Source organism: Trachemys scripta, chromosome 14, assembly GCF_013100865.1.
Source record: "Trachemys scripta elegans isolate TJP31775 chromosome 14, CAS_Tse_1.0, whole genome shotgun sequence".
Taxonomy (NCBI): Eukaryota; Metazoa; Chordata; order Testudines; family Emydidae; genus Trachemys; species Trachemys scripta.
Window position 1 is genome coordinate 34,248,845 of NC_048311.1, and position 19,192 is coordinate 34,268,036.

Genomic DNA, 19,192 nt, shown 5'->3' on the forward strand with positions numbered 1-19,192 from the left:
AGCGAATGTGAGTACAGGAAGTCACAGTCTAGCTCAGAGGAAGGGTGACTGCACCCAATAAGCCCGTCCGTTAGTACTTGTTTTAAAGGGTTTTTAGAGTGCACAGGGCAGTGCTGCTTGGTTGCTTAAGATACACACTGTAATTCACTACATTGTTGATACTGAATCTTCCTCTTACTTGTGTAGGTAAAATGTGTGCAAGATGCAATTCGTGCCAAAAAGAAAACATTTAATTTCCTTGGAGAGATAATCGCTCTTATACCAACAGTTGGACTATTCATTACAATGAACCCCGGCTATGCAGGCCGGACTGAATTGCCTGAAAATCTAAAGGCTTTATTCAGGTATTTGTGTGTGGATGACTCTCATCAGACCTGGTTGTTAATTGTCAGTATGCTGATTATACACTCTGATTTGCCACCGTGCTGTACCAAGGGCTCTTTCACTCTTATTAGAGTGAGAGAGATTGTGTGTGTGCAAACGCATCATGTATATAATATAATGAAGACTCTATACTGAAAATCCAAACACACAAAATTCCATCATCTTATAGCTCAGCTCTGTGCATATGTATGTCAGAGACGGGGCCACAGAGAATGTACGTGGGCAAAGGCTAATTTTCTCAAAATTTGACATGGAACTTTGTTCACCTTGTTTCCTTTAGACCCTGTGCTATGGTTGTCCCGGATTTTGAGCTTATCTGTGAAATCATGCTTGTTGCAGAAGGTTTTCTTGATGCCAGACTTCTTGCTAGAAAGTTTATTACTCTCTATACACTATGCAAAGAGCTACTTTCTAAGCAGGTAATTTAATATTAGTCCATGGTTCTTTGAGCAGGAAGAGTTTATCTATTTTAAAATCTGACATACATATATTTTAAAAAATCACAAGTTATTAGTAGCAACTTGGCCTATATTTTTCCAAGCATTTTAAGCTACATTGCTGGAAAATTCCACTCAGACACTGATGTGACTTCTGACAGACTCAGCCTGCCTGCGGCATGGACAGGCAGCAGGAAAATGAAGAGATGCTGCACAGTGCTTACAAGTAGAATAAAGCCTGTACAGATGATTCCATCCTCACATTGTTCATGTCAATTGACTTAAAAGCTAATGGAAATCTGCTTCCAGGGAAGCAAAACACACTACCCAGCCAAAAGTTGCTAGGGTTTCGTTCATTCCTGTGTTGATCGGTGTTTCCCCTGCAAATACACACACTTAATGGCATTTCTTCTGGGTGCTGTGGAGACTTTTTGGAGTTTAGGTTTTTTGGGACAGTGTTGTGGTTTTTCTGGTTCTTTTATTTAAAACCATTTTATTTCACCCAAATGCAATGTAAGGCTTTGCTCACTGTTTGCCAGGATCATTATGACTGGGGCTTGAGAGCGATTAAGTCTGTGCTGGTGGTAGCAGGCTCCTTGAAGAGAGGCGACCCTGGCCGTCCGGAGGATCAAGTCCTAATGAGAGCTTTACGAGACTTCAACATCCCCAAGATTGTGACGGATGACTTGCCTGTGTTCATGGGACTAATTGGAGACCTTTTCCCAGCACTGGACGTACCTAGAAAACGGGATCTGAACTTTGAAAAGGTGAATGCACAGGCACGGGCCTTGCTGACCTTTGGTATTCAGATTATTTGTGGGAGGTAGCTCTTGGGTCTCCTATTTTTTCCTATCATAGGGCAACACCCACCTGGCATGTCCTCCTGCAGCAGGTTGCTGCACAACAAACCTGTCTGCCTCAGTTTCCCCTTCAGAGTCCCCAGAAATAGCCCTTAAAGGCTTTCCAATTATATATAGTCCTTACAGGGTTAATTTATTACACATGTCCCATACACATAAATCCTAACAAAAGTCCCTCAACCATAATCCAGAATTCCCCAGCACAGTCCAAACAATATATGCAACCCGCCACGTCCCGCCCCGGTGTGTCTCACCACACCTAGCTCTCCAGTCCAGCCCCACTGTCTCTCCCCATGCCTCACTCCCAGCCTTCCGCCCTCTCTGGGCCTCCAGCTTCAGCTCTCAAGGCATCTCTCAGCCTTCAGCCCTCTCCAGTCCGGCCAGCGGGCTAGCCCCTCCACCAGCTTCCTAGCCCTCTGCCATTTTCAGCCTTATGGCACTTGCTCTCTAGACAGGATAGTCAGCAAACTAGCCCTGTGTTGGCCTCCTAGACAGTTCCTCCATCATCCCAGGGAGGGCCTGCAGAGTCTCTCTCTCACTGGCCTCTTTCCGCACTGATGCGCCTGTCCTGTTTCCAGGCTCTCCCACATTTATATGGCCCAGGTACCTTCTTTTAAACCCAACTGCACTGAGCTGGTGAGTCACAGGCCTTGCTCTCTCTCAAAGGGCCAATGTCACCCTGTGATATCCCCCTTTAACTTGCACCTCCCCACCCTCAAAGGCTGGTTCCTCCTAAGGACGTAGTAGCTGTGATCTGTAGTGATTCTGTTCTGTGCAGTGGATCAGGACAAGCTCTCCTATCTTTTCTGAACGTCACAGATTATTAAGCAGTCCATCCTTGAGCTCAAGCTGCAGGCAGAAGAGAGCTTTGTGCTGAAGGTGGTGCAGCTTGAGGAGCTACTCCAAGTGAGACACTCGGTGTTTGTCATTGGCAACGCAGGCAGTGGCAAGACCCAGGTACGGGGCAGCGGGGAGAGGGGGGCAGACTAAATGGGCAGAGATTTCTTGCAGTGGCTTTTTCCAAACTCTAGGAGCTAGTGAGCCCTTCTCCGATTAAAATACATTTCCTAGTTTCCTCACTCCTCCCACCTCAGATGTCTAATGCTGACCGGGAGCAGGCAAAACCTTGGAACTATGAGCAAGCCTAATTATGACATTTCAAAAAGCAAAGTGTAATGGTAAAGGAAGTGCCACTTCTACACAGCGTCCTCCTTTCCTGTGGGCACCAGGTCTGTGCTGCTGGTAGAAGTAGTGGGAGCTGTGATCACAACCACGTGGCCAGTGCATTACGCATGGGCAGGAAATTCATGTTCCTCCCCTGGCACCTAGGGATCCAAACCCACTACGTCAATTGGAGTCTTTCCACTGATTTCAGTGGGTTTGGAATGAGGCCTTTTGAGAGGACAGTAGGTGCCCGGCCTGTTAGTAGGAGAGGTGAAGAGTGGAGGAGTGTCGGCAAGGGGAGATTGCTGATCATTCAGGAAGGCCTGAATTTCAGTTCTTCATTAAAAGAGTGGAGCTGGCACTTTCACTTCTGAGAGCCAGTTCATTTCAGAGTGAAGAGAGCGCAGTGTGCTCTAGGGTGGGAGATTGCCTGCTCTGAAGGAAATGTCCATCATCTTGTTCAGCAGTAGTTCCAGCTGGTGCTGTTCACTGGCTTTCGGCCATTCGGAGGGGCCTAGACATCTTCAGTGGTTCCAGGGCCTCCATTTGTGACATAGGGCCAAAGCCTATCAGATAAGGGGGAAGACTACCACTCTTTTCTGTGGCTTTCATTGCTTAGTCCCCAGAGACCATGTCAAAGGATGTAGATGCCTTCTTTAGAGAACCGCAGTCCTGTATGAGCATGTCCATCTTTCCTTGTAGGTACTGAAATCCCTGAATAAGACTTACCAAACCTTGAAAAAAAGGCCCGTTGCTGTGGACCTTGACCCTAAAGCTGTAACCTGTGATGAGCTATTTGGAGTTATTCATCCAGCTACTAGAGAATGGAAAGATGGTAAGAAATCGACCGTCTTCCAATCAATGCACTCTAATAGTGTTTAAGTAGCTGCATTTACTGTAAATCATACTGAATGAAATGTTGGCATTTCAAAAACCTCAGCAAGCAGTTCATTCATAACAATACATAAACCTTTTAAAAATGACTGTAGAAATGGGAAGATCTTTTCTTTGGCTTCTCCCTAGAATTAGAAGGGAAAATTTTTAGCAAGGCTGGCAGGTTTATTGAGGAACTATTGTGCTGCTTCTTGACCGCCTCCTCCTGAACAATTTAGCTTAAATGAAGAAACCAAGTACTAGAAAGAAAAAACAAGCAAAGACTCTGTTTGTGTTGGGCAGGTCTGTTTTCTACAACGATGCGAGACTTGGCTAACATCACTCACCTTGGTCCCAAATGGATCATTCTCGATGGAGATATAGATCCCATGTGGATTGAATCTCTGAATACTGTCATGGATGATAATAAGGTCAGTACTGAGATGCTATTGGAGTTAAAAATCAGAAAACTTCACTTGAGGATGATTTTAAATTAACCAGCTCATGTGTATTTCTGCTCCTGCGGAACGACATGGTTTTTTCTGTCTGGTTGTCTTCATCTTAGGTGCTCACCTTAGCGAGCAATGAGCGAATCCCACTAAATCCCACCATGAGACTCCTCTTTGAGATCAGCCACCTGAGGACAGCAACGCCAGCAACAGTATCCAGGGCTGGAATTCTTTACATCAACCCTGCGGATCTGGGCTGGAACCCGTGAGTTCTGTTTCACATTCCCCTCTTTGAAGTGTGAATGCCATGCATTTCAAAGTGCAGCACGTTTCCCCATAGCACAGCAGGAAAAGGCTTATTACTGTTATATTTACTTACTGCCATATGTTGAAATGTGAAATATGTCCATTATTTTGTAGTGTGGTAAGCAGCTGGATTGAGAAGCGAAATGTACAGTCTGAAAAAGCCAACTTAATGATTCTGTTTGATAAATACCTGCCTACATGTCTAGATAAACTGAGGTTTGGGTTCAAGAAGATTACCCCAGTCCCTGAAATTACTGTCATACAAACCATACTGTATCTGCTGGAATGTCTCCTGACTCCAACTAACACGCCTCCAGACTCCTCAAAAGAGCTATATGAACTGTACTTTGTTTTTGCGTGTTTCTGGGCATTTGGAGGAGCGATGTTTCAAGACCAGGTTAGTGACAGCTTGTAATATAAGGCCAGTTAAACTTGGACGGTAACAAAACATTTTCTTTTTAGATCTCTTTGCTTGAACAGGCTGAAGTGTTGACCCCAGAGTTAATGCTACTCTATCGCCTGTCTTTTTTTTATTTTATTTGGTTCTGAAATATCTCATGCTTAGTCTAAGCCTACCGTAGAATTTGTCTGGAAAATGTTGAGGAAATCAAACGAGATTTCTGCAGTTTGTGACTGGGGAAAAAAAAAAGGCGGTTTGTATTTTTAAATGATTTTTGATTTCTGAGTCACAGAAAACAAAAAGAGCAAAAGGGAAATTAGTTCATAGTTGCAATGAAATGGGGGTTCTTTTACCTTCTGCTGAAACATCTGGTTCTAGCCACCATTAAAGACTGACAGGACACTGGCCTAGATAGACCATGGCTCTGATCCAGTCTGGCAGTTCCTATGTTCTGAACACAGGAGCAGCGTTGGCTGCCGTAGTGTTTATGGGGAATCCATTCCGAGATCTGTGCCAGTCTTTTAGAGTAGCAAGTACAGCAGCTAGGTCACAGGAGTCCATTCCAGGCTTTGGTTCTGACTGGTGGGAGAGGGAGTTCCCTTAGCTACAAAGAGTGGGTGCTGCAGGATGGACCCAGTAGCCTGGGGACTCTCACTTGAACGGTGTCTGAGCAGTTCATCCCAGAAGCTCCTAACCAGCGAGGACACAGCACTGGCCACAAGGATCAACAAGAACCAGAAAACAAACAAAACCCCACAACATAAGAAAAGAAGGGATGAGCTGCCCATAAGAACAATAGTCTCCCTGCTGTACTGGCAGAGACCTCTCCTCGCATGCTGTAATCATCACGGCAGCGAATGTGCCTAGCTCCGCCGGACCCCGTGGGCCGTTCGAAGTGTGGCGTATCCGCCAGGCTGCATCAGAAAGCTTGAACATGTTTGTCTGATATTTTAAAAAAACAGAACACACAGAACAGTGTTCACAGAACACTGCTAACCAAGGTTCTGTGACAAGAAACTATCCAGGATCTACCTCATCTCTCACAGCCGCACATACGCTTTGCTAGACTGCAGTCTCCACTTAAAAAAAAGAAAAAAAAGTTCCCGAACTGTCCTGAGTTTCCTGTCCATGAATCTCATTCCAGTCTGAGACACAGATGGAAACTTTGGCTTGAAAGGTTAGAAAAGCTGTTTGTTGTGATGTAGAGTCAGCTTCCTTCCACAAAAAAAGCTACGATCCTACACTTTTCTGGAAGTGAGATGTGCCATATTTTAAAACATTGCCTGACATTGGGGATAGCAAGGAATAAGAAAGCAAAAACAGCCCTTACGCGGTACTTTAAATCGCATAAAAACATTAACTGTGGTCAATATACCTTCTGTCAAGCACATCAGTGAGAAGGGGAAAGTATGTATGAGTATCATGCCCACCTTTGTCACTTTGCTAGTTCATGTGAGTTCACAAAGGTGAGTCACGAGATACGAGGCCAAATGATACAAGGATGTTTGTCGGATAAGCTGAGAAGACAAACTCTCCAAGACACCCCCACAAATGACTTGTCAGAATACTGGACACTGCTTGAGCAAACAAGTTGTCAGAAACACATGCTCAACAACTAGAGCAGAGACAGCTGGCACCAAGCCCAGAGACAGCACGTGTACTCCACGCTAAGAGCTCCATCAGGAATTGCGTCTGGCATGTTCAAGATGGTAACCAACCCCAGAAAACTCAGGGTCCAGCCACGAAGATGACAAGTGTAAAATGCTACAAATGTGGAGGCTCATACCCACACCAAGGTGATTGCTCAGCAAAAGGGGTCCTCTGTCATAAATATGGAAAACAAAACTACTCTGCAAAAGTCCGCAAAAAGAACAGGAGTACTTGTGGCACCTTAGAGACTAACAAATTTATTAGAGCATAAGCTTTCTGGACTACAGCCCACTTCTTCGGATGCATCTAATAAATTTGTTAGTCTCTAAGGTGCCACAAGTACTCCTGTTCTTTTTGCGGATACAGACTAACACGGCTGCTACTCTGAAATCTGCAAAAATCTGTAGCTCTACTATTCTCCCACAAGTCGAGACAAATTTACAACAAAGATTGAATGAATGCACTCCAAGCTGACACCTCAGAAAATGACAGTGCTTATGTTTCCACAGTATTTCCAGAGAGAACCAAGTCTTCTGAACACAAAGTTGAGCCACGATGCCACATCATCATACGAGGATATGAGACTGAAGTTTTAAGTGACACTGGCGCATCAGTGAATGTGATGGATCAACATATGTATGATGGCATGCCACAGAAACTGCTTATACAACTGACAGAAAAAGTATACGCCTATGGAAACCTAGCCCCACTGACAATGTGTTGGAGAGTCTCAGCTCATTTTGTATTTAAGGACTGGTCTGTTACCAGTGCAATGTACTTGGTGTCCTAATAGCACAGATACACTGATTAATTGTGCCATCCAAAGGTACAGCCTAACAGGCTAAATCAACTTGTCCAGTCTTGAGAATATGTTCATAAGAATAGGAAAGTTGAAGAGAGAGCAAATAAAATTGCACTTTGATGACATGGTTCAGTCCATAGCACTACCACACAGACACATCCCTTGCCATGTCAGAAAGCTGGTGGAAGAAGAACTAGCACACTTAGAAGAGCTTGACATCAATGAATGAGTGGACGGCCCCATACCATGGGTTTCCCCTGTAGTAGTGGCCCAGAAACCAAAGCAACCAAACAAAATCCAGATTGCGTGGATATGCATTTATGCGGCTATCAAGTGTGAGTGACATGTCACCCCCACTGTCAGGGCCGGCTCCAGGCACCAGCCCACCAAGCATATGCTTGGGGCGGCGCCTGGAGGGGGGCAGCACGGCGGGGCCCCAGCCGGGCTCGCCGCCCTCCTCCCGGCGCTCTGGCCGGTCGGGGAGAGCGGAGAGCCCCGGCCGGGCTCTCCGCCCTCCTCCCGGCACTCTGGCTGCTGGGGGCTCTCTGCCCTCCCCCCGGCGCTCTGGCTGCCAAGGAAAGCGGAGAGCCCCGGCCGGGCTCGCCGCCCTCCCCCTGGCGCTCTGGCCGGTCGGGGAGAGCGGCCCCGGCCGGGCTCGCCGCTCTCCCCCCAGCGCTTCGGCCGGTCGGGGAGAGCGGAGAGCCCCGGCGGGGCTCTCTGCCCTTCTCCCGGCGCTCTGGCCGCCGGGGGCTCTCCGCCCTCCCCCCGGCGCTCTGGCTGGTCGGGGATTGCGGGCCCGCAGCCGGACTCGGCGCCCTCCCCTGCCGCGCTGGGGGGGTGGTGCGCAGCGAGTGGCTTTTTTGCCTAGGTCGGCAAAAAAGCCAGAGCCGGCCCTGCCCACTGTGCATGCCAATAGTGCAGATCTAAATGAAGCAAAGTTTTTTCTCCCAGCTTGACCTCACAGTAGGATACCATCAACTTGAGCTCCACCTAGAGTCAAGACGCATAACAACCTTCATGACACATGTGGGTCTACACAACTATAAACAACACAGTTGTGGCCTTCTTCAGCCTCAGAAATATTTCAAAACACCATATGTGAGGTACTAGCTGGAATCCCTGGAGCTCTTAATGCGAGTGATGACACGTTAGTATTTGGCACCAATCTGAAGAGCACGACACTTGACTAGCAGCTGGTTTTGAATGACTGCAGGAGCAGAATCTCACAGTAAACCCAGACAAATATGAGTACAATAAACCCACATTCGAATTTTTTGGATACACATTCTCCAAAGATGGGGCTTCAGCAGATCCTAAGAAAGTGAAGAACATACACAATGCCACCATGCCCACAAACTCCAGTGAAGTTCGTAGCCTACTAGGGCTTGCAAATTACTGTGGCAGATTCATTCCAAGTTTAGCTACCATTACACAGCCTCTGAAAGATCTTACCAGGAAAGATTAAATATGGGTTTAGTCAGGTGAACATCAACATATATTTGAGGAACTAAAGAAATCCCTTACCAGTGATGTAGTCATGTCATATTTTGATTCTGGTAAGAGAAGTGAACTTTTATTAGATGCCAGCCCTGTTGGATTAGGAACAGTCCTCACACAGCTTGACCAATGTGATCCAACTTACACCCTTGCTTATGCCAGCAAGGCTTTTTGTCCACTAAACAACGATACTCTCAGATGGAAAGAGAAGCTCTTGCTGTAGAATGGGGACAATCCCATTTTCATTTATACACTTACAAATGTCATTTCACAATTCAGAATAATAGTGAACCTCTTCAACTTATGTTCAACAATCCCTCTTTTTGCTCACCAGCGCCCTCTGAGCAGTAGATGACCACATAGTTATCTATTCTCCTAGACAGGATAACCCTGCTGACTGGTTCTCCAGGCACACAGCTAGCAATTGTAACACTCCAGAGAAAGCAGCAGTGCCTGTAAACGTCGTCCTCTCACACACAATTCCCTGAGCTCTCTTGTTTAAACACCTCCAGAGAATCTGACACAAGTCTCCAAATGGTCATCAAAACTGTTTAAAGTGGTCAATGGAAAGAACTTCTGTGTAGCCTCCAACATTTGATTCCTGCAATACAAGCTGTTCTATAATTGTTTGCCCATGTTACAGTGAGTTTACCATCACAGGTGGTGATCTCCTACTCTGAGATAGAAGACTTCCTCTTCCGTGTCTGTGGTGGGATCACATGATTAGTTTGGCTCACAAAAGTCACCATGGACTGGTAGAAACAAAATCTCTGGTCAGAGAAAAAGTCAAGTTCTTTGGGATTGATAGCCTTACTGAAACATACGTCCTGCAGACTATGCCAGGCAACAGTTCTTCAAAATCACACTCCTCCTGTATCTCCTCTGCCCACATCCCCTTGGATTAAAGTTACCAGGGATTTTTGTGATTTCCCTAATAGAAAACATTTGCTGGTTGTTATAGGTGACTGTTCTCGTTACCCACAAGTTGAGAGGGTCAGTACTATTTCTGCCAAGAGTTTCTCAGCCTGTGGGATACCCATCTTTATTAAAGCTGAACATGGTCCTCCTTTTCAAGGCTCGCAATTCACCCAATTTCAGATATCGTAAACTTACTCCAAACTGGCCACAAGCCAATGGAGAAGTGGAGAGGTTTATGCGAACACTCGAGAAAGCGCTGCGAATTGCTGCAGCAGACAGATGATTAGACATGCACAGGAGTTACTTCATTTCCACCGTAGTTATCAAACCACGCCCCACTGTTCTCCTGGCACAGCAACAGCAACTGTCCTGTTCGGCAAACCGCTAAGAACAAAATTGCCACAAGTTGAGATAAGGGCAGATGATGAATCTCTGCATCAGCATGACAATGAAGTGAAGCTCATCATGTAAAATATGCCAACCACCCCAGACAGGCTAGGACCATATGTTTCAATGTGAGGGACGTAGTTCTTGTCAGAAACTTCCAGCTTCACAACAAACTCTACGCCCTTTTATCCTGAGCCGTATACGGTCACAATGGTCAAAGGCGTGATGATCGCTACTGAGAGAGGATCCCATAAAATCACATGAAATGCATCTCATATGAAACCACTTCATGACACTCAATATGTTCCCGTTCTGCAAGATGCTGCTGCTAACTGATGGCCTTACAGAGACTGAGGGCATGGCTACACTTGCAGATCTAGAGCGCTGTGAGTTAAACCCGCCTTCGTAGAGCACAGTAGGGAAAGCGCTGCACTCTGTCCACACTGACAGCTGACAGCGCACTGGCGTGGCCACATTTGCGGCACTTGCAGCGGCATTGGGAGCGGTGCATTATGGGCAGCTATCCCAGCATGCAAGTGACTGCAACATGCTTTTCAAATGGGGGTGTGTGTGTGAAGTGTGACAGGGAGTGTGTTTTGTGTATGTGCGGGGAGAGAGAGTGGGTTTTTGGGGGTCTGAGAGCATGTCAGCATGCTGTCATGTAAGTACAGACAGCAGCAGACCCACCCTCCCCCCCCACCTCTCTCTCACACACAGCATTCGACAGTAACGGCTTGCATGCCAGCTGTAAACAGCTGTGCATATCTCTCTATCATTGTTATAGAGAGGGGACAATTTATTAGTTTACCCTGTATAAGCTTTATACAGAGTAAAACGGATTTATTTGGGGGTTGGATCCCATTTGGAGCTGGGTGTCTGGGTGCTAGAGACAGAAATACCAACTGAGTGGTTTTCAGTTAAAGCCCGCAGCTTTGGGGGCGTGGTTCAGACCTGAGTCGGGGTTGCAGCAGACTGGCGTGTCTGGCTCAACAAGGCAGGGTTCTGGAGTCCCAAGCCATCAGGGAAAACAGGCTCAGCGGTAATTTCAGCACATCAGAGGACAGTCCCAAGGGGGTCTCTGTGACCGAACCCATCACATGCACATACTTAATTTTAAGCCCAGGCATGTTCTCACTGAAGTCAGTGGTTAAAGTTAAGCAGAGGTCTCTGTGTTTGTGGATTCAGGGCCATAGATGCTCAAAAGGGTAACACAGCCAGTGGCTTAGATGCTGCTAGATCAGACTCACAGACTTTATAGAAGGAGCTCAAGTAGCAACATTCTTGGTGTTTTCCCCACATTTTGTTAATGCAAAACTTGAGAATTTGATCAGAAAACAATGTAATAGAAAGTGCTTAGGTCTCTCCTGAAAAGGATTCTTCCTGGGAATTCCCTAGAGAGGGAGATCCTCTGAGCACAGTCACACAGCTCACATCTGCTCTCTAAGGCTTCCCCTGTGTAACCATCTTCATCCAAAGACTGCTGTGTGTAGCAGGGGTGGCAGCTTGGGCTGGACTGGAGCTGAAAGGGGCTGGAGGGCCCCTCCACACAACAGAAACCCCAGTACCAGGCTGACTCTGGGCCAGAGGGCTGAGCACAGAGCTAGGTGTCAGAAGACTTGGATTCTATCCCAGAATCTGCCCTTTGCTTGCTGCGTGACCTTGGGCAAGTAACAATCAATGCCTATGCTAGATGACCCTGTGAATGCAATGGGGATAATCATATTTACACTTGTCTGTAAAGCACTTTGAGATCTAGGGCTGAACATAGAAAGGGTCAGTAAATATCAATGTGCACGTTTTAATGTCTAAGCCCAAATCCAAGGGAGTCTTTGGGAACTGTGACCTGCTCTTTGGCAAATACACAAAGGAAACTATAGAAATGTCCAGCTGGAAGGGACCTCAGGAGGTCATCTAGTCCAGCCCCTCTCACTGAGGCAGGACCAAGTCAATCTAGACCATCCCTGTCCAGCCTGTTCTTAAAAACCTCCAGTGAGGGCGATTCCACAGCCTCCCTTGGGAGCCTGTTCCAGACCTTAACTACCCTTAGAGTTAGAAAGTGTTTCCTGATATCTAACCTGAATCTCCCTGGCTGAGTCCTTGTTCAATTCTGGGTGGATAAGGCAAACAGTTGATCCCTATCCTCTGTATAACAATCTTTTAATGAACTGTTCTGTACGTTATAGTGCATGATCCTGTTATGAAGGCACGAGGGGGACAAGTTAAGTGTGGTCATACTCTGCAAACTAATCATGTAAAAGAGTTGCCTGGCCTGAGAGCAAGAATTGGCCGGGGAGCTGGATTCTGCCAGCTGGGGAGAATTATTTAATTCCCCCTCTCACTATGCAGCACGAGTTCACACTCTGGAGAGCAGGGGGCTGAGGCAGGATCTTGAAGGCCAGGGTTGGAGCTAAGAGGGAGACAGTGTTTTTCATCTTCCTCTATGGAATTGGCTGTGGGGAGATTACTTTACCCTGGCTTTGGCTGAGTAAAGATGTTTGTATCTGGCTCCTGCAGGGGCAGGCATGCTAGACTTCTGTGCTTTACTCTAAAGCACTCCACAAAGGTGTTTCAATGCCACCTAAGCACGCAGAATCCATCTCGGCTCCAAACAGCCTGTGCTGCAAAGCCTTGGGCCAGAGTGACTAACTGAACATGTCCCTCAAAGGCAATAGAAACTGTATAATGAGCTTGTTTTTCTCCTCCTCAGCTGGTGGACTATCGTGTAGAGTTCAGTAAATGGTGGGTGAATGAATTTAAAACCATCAAGTTTCCATCTCAAGGGACTATTTTTGACTATTACATAGATCCAGAAAGTAAGAAATTCATGCTTTGGAATGACAAAGTGCCAACATTTGAGCTGGACCCAGACATTCCCTTACAGGTAATTCCCCAAAATGATCTTCCTTGATTCTTTCTTTTTACTTTACTTACTAATTTATTGCCCCCCTCCACACTGGAGTAAAGGGCGTCTTGATAAATCATGCAAGATCTTGCAGACAATATCATAATAAGGTACAAGAACAGCATGGCATACGCATGGGTTATTTTATTTCCATTACTAAACCTCTGGCTATGCAAGTTCAGCCAGTGACGTAGGTCAGTCAGTCTGATATTTAGGATGCAAGATGGTAATGTACTCTGATTACACTGGGCAAGTCCTATGGCTATTGTTTATTTCATACACATCTCAGGTGTCCCTCACTGTGGTGTGTTTTGTGCTCTCAATCCTGTCTTTAAACACCTGTTTCCAGACCTGGGGCAGAAAAACTGGGAGGGAACATATGGGAATTATGGATGCCCAAACAGGAGGGAGACTTGAGCATCTCCCAAGTGCATATTGGCTCCAGACTATTAACCCTCAGGAAATGAAAAAACGTCAGATGGCAAATAGGGGCAAAGCATGCTGCACTTGGCTTAAAGAAAGAGTTAATTAACAAATGCAAATAGTGGGAGTGGAGCTTCCCAACTCTGACTCCAGGCACCAGCTAAGTACCCTTACCTTGTACACACAAACCAGGCTTTGCTGTGTCCGAGTCGCACGCTGCAGCTTGCACTTAGGGTCAGCGAAAAGTCTACGGGGCACAGCCCAAATATATCACAAGCACAGCAACCCTGCCCAGCATTATATGAGCACTGGAACAAGGAGCTGAGTATAATGCCTGTCCAGTTGGCGTGCTATGGGAGCATAACGAGGTCCAAAAGACTACATATTTTAACAGAAATACTGAGGAGGAAATACAGCAGAGCCCAGGCTGTATTTGGCATGGTTAAGAAAATCATTGGCACAAGCATTGCAACTATGAAGTGCTGACGTCTGGGTTTCCTGGAGCGTCAGTATTTGGGGGTAAGGTAACGTTCTAGGCGCAGGCGTTGCACAGTATTCATGGTGCCCTGCACTCAGCGGTTTTGTCTTGGAAATCTGCTCCTGCTGGGAAGGAAGCAGCTCTGGGAAAGTGCTCCTCTGCAATGGTTTGCTGAGACCGGAGCCAAGTTGGCCATTAACGTCCTATTTCTGGGAGCATTTGCTGCTTGTCCTGGGTTTACACAGGCCTCAGGAATCTAGGGCCTGATCTGACAGCCCATACTCATGTGAGCTGTTCTACTGCCGTCTCCTGGGCTGCTTACTGCAGGATGAAGCCTTCAGTGCTCCCATGCCAATGGCTGATTCTGAGGAAACAGTCGCTGTAATCAACAGGCTCGTTTCTCACCTGGATACAATGTGCTCCTGGTTCACAAGCTGTACTCTGGCTTTGTACATGTTGAAAACCCCAGTAAAGGGGGAAAGCCTGTCAGTGCATTGACTGACTGCAAAGCTGGGAAGACAAGGGCTGGGGTTTTCGGAAACCGTATTTGGAGCCTGTTCAGTTCTGTAACCGCAAGCCCCAATTGTAACTGCAGAACCTTTCGAAGAATCTGGCTCCTGAGATGTTCACGCACAAGCATTTCCATATCTCACTTTCAGATACAATCTATCATCAAACCCAGTTTGACTAAACTTGATTAAAATAATTTATTTCATTGATGACTTTTCAACAGGCTTCCGTGGTCCATACGACAGAAACCATCCGAATTCGCTATTTTATGGATTTGCTAGTGGCAAAGAAATGGCCTGTGATGTTAGTGGGGAATGCAGGTACAGGGAAGTCAGTCATGATGGTGGACAAACTGCAGTCTCTGAACACTGAGGACTACCTGTTGCAGGCTGTCCCCTTTAACTTCTACACGACCTCGGCCATGCTGCAGGGTAAGGTGCTTAGCCGGAAACAGCCTGAAAACAGGCTCATCTTACCGGGAAGCAATGACTGCACAAGTTATTGGATTGGTGTTGCTGTCGTTCTGCAGCTATTCTCGAGAAGCCCTTGGAGAAGAAATCCGGGAGAAATTTTGGTCCTCCGGGCACAAAGAAGCTTATTTACTTCATAGATGATATGAATATGCCTGAAGTGGACAAATATGGCACAGTAGCTCCTCATACACTGATCAGGCAGCATATAGACCATGGGCACTGGTAATTGTGTAGCTAAACTCTTCAGTTGTTTCATCCATGTGTTGAATTACTCTTGCTCAGATTATGCTACTGTGGTGACGGGGTCTGTGTGTCTGTCTAAGGAGTGTATCTGGCCCCATCACCAGAGTATCTGAGTGCCTGATAATCTTTGGTGTATTTATCCTCACAAGGTATGGCAGGGCAGTGCTATTATCCCCATTGTACAGATGGGAATGGAGGCACAGAGAGACTGAGGGAGTTGGCTAAGGTCACGCAGGCAGTCTGTGGCAGAGCAAGGAATTAGAACTGGGGCTTCTGAGTCTTAGGTCAGCACATTTGAAGTACACAAAGAGAATGATCCATAACATAGCAGTTCTGGATCACGAGATCTCTAGAGACCAGGACAGTCCAGAATTGCCAATAGCGAGCCCAGTGTGAGCCCCCCTAGAAGTGCTGCCCAGTGGCATTGGAGCAGTGGGTCCATCTCACTGGCCTTTCCTACTTTTACTCTTAGGCCCTGTCTACACTATAAACGTATATTGGTATAACTACATTGCTCAGGGATGTGAAAAATCCAACCCTGGAGTGATACCATTTTATCGACCTAACCCCTGGTGTAGACAGCACTACGTTGGTGGGAGAGCTTCTCCCATCGACACAGCTCCCGCCTCTCGCAGAGTGGATTAACTGTGCGGACAGAAGAAACTCTTCCATTGGCCTATTAGTGTCTTCACTGAAGTGCTACAGCAGTGCAGCTCTGCCGCTGCAGTGTTTTAAGTGTAGAACTGCCCTGAGTTGTAACTATTTTCTGGACAGCAAAAAATGTCTTTTCCTATGCAATAGATGTTATGCTCTGCCAAGAGAGGCAACTGGGCAGATGAACATCTCCCCTGGATCTTCTCTGTAAAGGCGTCTGGGAGGGATCAGTGTGTGTGAAAGTTGTTTGGGGCTAGGTTCATACTACGGGAGGGACAGCTCCTTTAGTCTTCAGAGAATAAAGACACATCCTTCTCCTTCACCTGCTGTTTAGGTATGACAGAAACAAGCTGACATTAAAGGACATTCACAACTGTCAGTATGTAGCCTGCATGAATCCAACATCTGGATCCTTTACGATTGACTCCAGACTTCAGGTATGCAATGGAGAAACGATTGGGTTGCGCTTTTTAGCTTCAGTCTCAGTGGTAGCCACCCCTTCGCCAGCAGTTTGGCTCTCTTTAGATTTTACCTCCTCTCCCCTTTTATGGGTCCTTTGACACTAGTAGAAGGCTGGAGTGTCTAGTTTGTGGTGTCTGTGTCTGACATCCACCATCTCACTTGCTGTGGTGGGTTTGTTTCCAGGCAATGTGTGTGGCAGGTGGAAACGTGGGGGTTCTCATGGAAGTCACGCCCTCTCCTGACAGGTTTGGTTTTAAATTGCTTTGTTTTAGCGACACTTTTGTGTGTTTGCTGTGAGTTTTCCTGGCCAAGAAGCACTTGTGACCATTTACAGCACCATCCTTGCACAGCACATGGCAATCCGTAACATTCCGGTCCCCATTCAGAAGATCCTGTCACCACTAATTGCGGGAGTGCTGGGTAAGCAGCAATAGCACATTCATGTTTAGAAAGGCAGCATTATATAGGGCAGATCTCTATCTTCATTTTTTCACCAGTATCTATCGTATCTGTTGTACCAGTGTTTGTAAAGTGCACACTGTGTCGGAAAGAGGGCAAATAACCACCTCCCTGAAAAGTCCTGTGCAGCACTTTGGAACTGTACAGGGTATTGATTGTGCCCCGTGCGGGTGGAAGGGTGAACTGGGCATTGCCCCACCTCTGTTCCCAGAACGCCAATGGAAGGTTTATCACTGACTCAAAGGAAGCAGGGTTAGGCCAACGTTGAGCACTTGTGAAAATCCCACCTGAACTGTTTAGCGAGAGAATGCATGTTCGGACTGCAGCAGGATTGTTCCACCCACCTGTACTGCAGCTCTCTACTGCGTGTGCTCCTTGACACCAAAGCCTTGGGGGTGCGGGGGGGGGGGGCAGCAGAGAGCTGCTCTGGGGATTGGAGAGGGGAGTCAGACAGCTTGGGATGTACCTGAGCCAATGGGCTTGCACCATGCTAGTGGGAGGCAGGTTATGGGGAGTAGTGCAGTCCTGGGCACTGCAGAGCCCTGTGCAGTGGGGAGTGTTGCTTTGCTCCCATGCATGGGATGTGGGGACTAGGAATCTACAACTCCATGTATCCCACGGCCACTAACTACACATGACAAGTGTCAGCCCCGTTGCTTAACGTGCCCCTAGGAGGAGCTCGGCTGCTTTGGCGAGGAGGACGGGATAAGAACCTGGATAGACCAGAAACAATGGAACAGAATCCCTCCCTGTGCACAGTACTTATGTGACCACCGCAGGCTGCTGCTTCATGGCCTGGGGAGCTGAATCCTTTCCCCAGAAACCCAGCCCCACGTCCCCGGCTCATTACAAAGTCCAGCTTTTAACCTGGGGCTCTAGTGTCCTGTTTCTCTTGCTGTGTGCACATATTGTTTACACTGGATGTCTAATGTTACACACACAGATCCCTATCTATGCCACTGGCTGCACCTGCAGCTTCATGTGCATCAGCAGGATCTTCGGTTTCTCAGCACCTTGGAAATGAGGCCTCTTATTAGGGGCTTAAATATGGATTTCGTGCTTATCTGTAGAGACCCACATTTGGGAAATCTTGGCCATCTGGTTGATTCTGCTGCTGTACATGATACACTATTTTTACTGGCATCAGGATGAGTAGCTGTAAAACACAGTTGGTAAAGTAAATGGTCTGTGAAACTATAGACTCCGCTCCCACTTTAAATAAACGTACTATACAGTGTAGGAAACCTGTGAGTCAGTCCCTAGTATTTCTTTGTATTACACACATTTTTAAAGCTCCCCTGTCAGTACCATGAATGATACAAAACTCTTATGAAAATGATCTGGTTTCATTCTAATTCTGTCTAGGTTCTGTAACACGTATACTGGTTTCAAGAAACCTCTTGTTGCATTGTTGTTCCATGCTTGTGGTGGTTAGGTTCTGTGTGGTTTTGCTGTGGCTTTAATTCAGGTCAAGTTTCAGCTTCCTCTCCACCTTCCTATTTTGTGTCTCACAACCTGATGAATAAATTATTTTGGGGTGAAATGGTCCAAGCATGGTCTCAATGAAAAGATGGTTCTGTTTTAAAGTTTCAGCAAAATTGATTCTGTTGTTTAGGGTTTTGAGTGAGTGTGGGAAAAAATCCACTTTTCTCATCTTTGCATTGAAATTACACAGTACTTTCACTGAAGAATGATGAAGCAAAAATTTCAATTTTGGTTTATTTGATAAACTTCAGAGAGGATGAAAACTCGAGTCATGTTTGAAGAATACTTTAAAATGTGTACTCTTCGGGTATCCGGCTGCTCTCACATACAGGGTGTTTTCCCATAAACAGCCTTACATCAGAAAATTACATCAACATTTCTGCCTACGGCCATCAAATTTCACTATGTCTTCAACCTCCGGGACCTCTCTAACATATTTCAGGTAGAGTGTATTTTATTTCAGTCATTTCATTTTAATTTATGTCTGTCTTCTCTCTCTCTACCACTTCCACATGTACCGTGCCCCTGCCATCTCTTGCTGTTAGCTTTCTCCAGCGTTGGCTCTTCCATTTTGAGCATCAATCAAGAAACTAGGACTGACCGATTTGTATGTTTGGCAGGGACTACTGTTCTCCACTGCTGAATGCCTTAAAACTCCGATTGACCTAGTCCGGCTCTGGCTGCATGAAGCTGAGAGAGTGTATGGAGATAAACTCATTGACGAGAAAGATAAAGAAAGCTTTGAAAGAGTTCTAGTAGCTACCTGTAAAAAATACTTTGACGTAAGCCATATTTTGAAATACTAAGAGCTTTTAGGTTTGAGGTGCTGAGTCTGTGATGGTGACAGAGCTGGGTTCAGTGGTGATATTTAAATCATTTAACTTGCACCTTCCAGCTGCTTGGAGTGTAAATGATACCACTTACCAATATGTAATTTATGCCTCATACATATTGCCTCTGGAGCTGACCCATAATC

The 19,192-nt window shown here is 46.4% G+C and overlaps 3 protein-coding genes across 3 annotated transcripts in view; all 3 read left to right on the plus strand.

Moving 5' to 3' along the window:
- The window catches only part of LOC117887077 (dynein heavy chain 17, axonemal-like), a 36,207-nt gene extending 33,378 nt beyond the window's left edge, over positions 1–2,829 (plus strand). Inside the window, exons 32-34 of the mRNA XM_034789319.1 lie at positions 1,361–1,588; positions 2,501–2,638; positions 2,776–2,829. Coding sequence (XP_034645210.1) covers positions 1,361–1,588; positions 2,501–2,638; positions 2,776–2,829 — 420 coding nt within the window. The remainder of the gene's footprint in view (positions 1–1,360; positions 1,589–2,500; positions 2,639–2,775) is intronic.
- Positions 2,830–4,038: 1,209 nt separating this feature from the next.
- Positions 4,039–17,019, plus strand: LOC117887078 (dynein heavy chain 17, axonemal-like). The gene is made up of 8 exons (XM_034789320.1): positions 4,039–4,149; positions 4,284–4,432; positions 4,588–4,870; positions 12,835–13,008; positions 14,664–14,871; positions 14,970–15,135; positions 16,145–16,247; positions 16,545–17,019. Exons 1-8 carry the CDS (start codon positions 4,039–4,041, stop codon positions 16,704–16,706), a joined length of 1,356 nt encoding a protein of 451 aa, XP_034645211.1. The 3' UTR covers positions 16,707–17,019.
- Positions 16,950–19,192, plus strand: part of LOC117887079 (dynein heavy chain 17, axonemal-like) — a 36,913-nt gene continuing 34,670 nt past the window's right edge. The window contains exons 1-2 of the mRNA XM_034789321.1: positions 16,950–16,983; positions 18,793–18,998. Of these exons, the coding sequence (XP_034645212.1) occupies positions 16,950–16,983; positions 18,793–18,998 (240 nt within the window). The remainder of the gene's footprint in view (positions 16,984–18,792; positions 18,999–19,192) is intronic.

Coding starts and splice junctions, on each gene's coding strand:
- LOC117887078 (XM_034789320.1), top strand. CDS start 4,039: ATGCGAGACTTGGCTAACATCACTCACCTTGGTCCCAAATGGATCATT. Junction 15,136..16,144: donor CATATAGACCATGGGCACTG/GTAATTGTGTAG, acceptor CCTGCTGTTTAG/GTATGACAGAAACAAGCTGA. Junction 16,248..16,544: donor CGATTGACTCCAGACTTCAG/GTATGCAATGGA, acceptor GCTTTGTTTTAG/CGACACTTTTGTGTGTTTGC.